This window comes from Corapipo altera, unplaced genomic scaffold (genome assembly GCF_003945725.1).
Source record: "Corapipo altera isolate COAL_440 unplaced genomic scaffold, ASM394572v1 130008, whole genome shotgun sequence".
Classification (NCBI taxonomy): Eukaryota; Metazoa; Chordata; class Aves; order Passeriformes; family Pipridae; genus Corapipo; species Corapipo altera.
This window is the reverse complement of record NW_020886158.1, coordinates 1-3,251: the sequence shown is the minus strand read 5'-3', so window position 1 is coordinate 3,251 and position 3,251 is coordinate 1. Positions and strand designations below refer to the sequence as shown.

The 3,251-nt window shown below is 58.0% G+C and overlaps 1 protein-coding gene across 3 annotated transcripts in view; it reads left to right on the top strand.

Annotated features, from left to right (window-relative positions):
• Positions 1-2,545, top strand: part of LOC113941045 (nuclear receptor coactivator 1-like) — a 6,653-nt gene extending 4,108 nt beyond the window's left edge. The window contains exons 4-6 of one of the 3 annotated variants that reach the window (XM_027632211.1): positions 756-942; positions 1,617-1,790; positions 1,841-2,545. In XM_027632211.1, coding sequence (XP_027488012.1) covers positions 756-942; positions 1,617-1,790; positions 1,841-2,077 — 598 coding nt within the window. In that variant the 3' untranslated portion in view covers positions 2,078-2,545. Of the gene's footprint in view, positions 1-755; positions 943-1,616 lie in introns of all 3 variants that reach the window. The other 2 variants (XM_027632210.1, XM_027632209.1) reach the window with 2 other exon arrangements.
• The last annotated feature ends 706 nt before the right edge of the window (positions 2,546-3,251 follow it).

Genomic DNA, 3,251 nt, shown 5'->3' with positions numbered 1-3,251 from the left:
TGGAATTCCCAGAGAAGCTGTGGCTGCCCCTGGATCCCTGGGAGTGTTCAAGGCCAGGCTGGAGCAGCCTGGGATAGTGGAAGGTGACCCAGAACATGGAATGGGATGATCTTTAAAATCCCTTCCCATCCATATCATTCCACGATAAAGGATCCATTCAGAGGGGTTTTTATGGAATCTGAGGATGGAAAAGGCAGGAAAGGGGAAGGGAGACCCTGCCCTGAGCCCCGAGATTCCCAGGGAACCCCCTTGTTCCCTGAACTCCTTCCCAGGGAGGAGTTGGGCTGGGGATGGATCCAATGGCAGGGGATGGATCCAGGCTGGGAGAGCTGGGAATGGCCAGGCTGGAGAAGGGAAGGATCCTGGGAGAGCTTGGAGAACATTCCAGAGCCTGAAGGGGCTCCAGGAGAGCAGGAGAGGGATTTGGGATCAGGGCCTGGAATGACAGGACCCAGGGAATGGATCCCAGTGGGAAAGGGGAGATTTGGGTGGGAGATTGGGAAGGGATTCCTGGCTGGGAGGGTGGGGAGGGGCTGGGCTGGAATTCCCAGAGAAGCTGTGGCTGCCCCTGGATCCCTGGGAGTGTCCAAGGCCGGGCTGGAACCCCCTGGGACACTGGGAGGTGTCGGGGTTGGAATGGGATGGGATTTAAGATCCCTTCCCTCCCAACCCCTTCCACGACTTTTCCGACCCAACCAACCATCGGCTCATCCCGAATCCCTCCCGGCTGACGCTTTTCCCTGCCTCCCTCCCAGCGTGTTCAGCCCGGCGGGAGCGGCTCCGGCGGCGCCGGCACAGCCGGGAATGTACAACAACATGAGCATCACCGTGTCCATGGCCGGCGGCGGCTCCGGCGTCCCCACCATCAATCCCATGGGAGGGCAGGTGCCCGGGATGAACCCCCTGCAGATGCCCGGGATGAATTCCATGTGCTCGGAGCAGGTCAGTGCCAGCACGGCCCGGGGGCTGCGATCCCGAATTTGGGAATGGGAGCAGGGTCCAAAGGGGGAAAGCACCAAGGTCTGGCTGCTCCGGGTGTCCCAGGATGTCCTTGTCCCTTATCCCAGCCCTTGGGATGGGGTTTGGGATGGGTCAGTTTGTATCCATGGATCCATAGGGAGCCGGGAATTCAGGGATGGGGAGCAGGAAGGGTTGGATCTGGGATGGCAGCAGATCCCAGGGGGCTGTAATCCCTAATCTGGGAATGGGGTCCATGTCCAAAGGGATCCGTGTCCAACGGGGCAATCCCTGATCTGGGATTGGGAGATCCCAGAGGTCTGTGTTCCCTATCTGGGAATGGGAGCAGATCCCAGGGGGCTGTAATCCCTAATATGGGAATGGGAGAAGATCCCAGGGGTCTGTAATCCCTAATTTGGGAATGGGAACAGATCCCAGAGGTCTGTAATCCCTAATCTGGGAATGGGAGCAGATCCCAGGGGTCTGTGTTCCCTAATCTGGGAATGTGATCCGTGTCCAAAGGGGGAAGCACCAGGACCATCCAGTGATCCCCCGGCCATTCCCTCCCCATACTCCCCCCCAAACCCAGCTCCAGAGGGTGGCCAGCGCCCCCTCCAGCATTCCCAAGCTCTGACTGATCCCGGAATTCCCGTTGGCAGGTCCCGGATCCGGCGCTGAGACCAGCAGGGCTCTACTGCAACCAGCTCAACTCCAGCGAGCTGCTCAAGGCAGAGGCAGACGGGGCCCAGGTCAGTAATGATTCCCAAAATAATGGTGGAGATTCCCAAAAAAAATGGCTGGAGATGGTGGAGATTCCCAGAAAAATGGCTGGAGGGCTCCCAGGATGGTGGAGATTCCAAAAGGATGGTGGAGATTCCAAAAGGATGGTGGAGATTCCAAAAAAAAATGCCTGGAGATGGTGGAGATTCCAAAAAAAAATGGCTGGAGGGTTCCCAGGATGGTGGAGATTCCCAAAAAAATGGCTGGAGGGCCCCCAGGATGGTGGAGATTCCCCAAAAAAAGGCTGGAGGGCCACAGGATGGTGGAAATTCCCAAAAAAGGCTGGAGGGCCCCCAGGATGGTGGAGATTCTCAAAACCAGTCCCACCAGCATTGGGTGACACCACTTGGGGTTGAGGCCACCACAGACCCACCAGGGCTTGAAGCCACCACGGTCCCACCAGTGTTGGGTGATGATGAACCCTTGGAGTGGGTGACAGCCAACCCTTGGGGTTGAAGCCACCACAGGTCCCACAAGCGTTGGGTGACACCCCTTGGGATTGAAGCCACCGTGGTCCCACCAGTGTTGGGTGACATCTCTTGGGGTTGAAGCCACCACAGTCACACCAGAATTGGGTGACACCCCTTGGGGTTGAAGCCACCACAGTCCCACCACCATTGGGTGATGACCAACCCTTGGGGTTGAAGCCACCACAGCCCCACCACTGTTAGATGAAACCCCTTGGGGTTGAGGCCACCACAGACCCACCAGCATTGGGTGACACCCCTTGGGGTTGAAGCCACCACAGTCCCACCATCACTGGATGATGACCAACCCTTGGAGTTAAAGCCACCGTGGTCCAACCACCATTGGGTGACACAGCTTGGGGTTGAGGCCACCACTGTCCTACCAGGGGTTGAAGCCACCATTGTCCCACCAGTGTTGGGTGATGATGAGCCCTTGGGGCGGGTGACAACCAACCCTTGGGGTTGAAGCCCCCACAGGTCCCATGAGCATTGGGTGACAACCAACCCTTGGGGTTGAAGCCACCGTGGTCCAACCAGCATTGGGTGACACCACTTGGGGTTGAAGCCACCACGGTCCCACCATCATTGTGTGATGACCAACCCTTGGGGTTGAAGTCACCACAGTCCCACCATCATTGGGTGATGACCAACCCTTGGGGTTGAAGTCACCACAGTCCCACCACTGTTAGATGACAAACCCTTGGGGTTGAGGCCACCACAGACCCACCAGCATTGGGTGACACCCCTTGGGGTTGAAGTCACCACAGTCCCACCATCATTGGATGATGACCAACCCTTGGAGTTAAAGCCACCGTGGTCCAAGCACCATTGGGTGACACCACTTGGGGTTGAGGCCACCACGGTCCTACCAGGGGTTGAAGCCTCCATTGTCCCACCAGTGTTGGGTGATGATGAACCCTTGGGGTGAGTGACAACCAACCCTTGGGGTTGAAGCCACCGTGGCCCAACCAGCATTGGGTGACAGCCCTTGGGGTTGAGACCACCACAGTCCCACCAGGGGTTGAAGCCACCATGGTCCCACCAGTG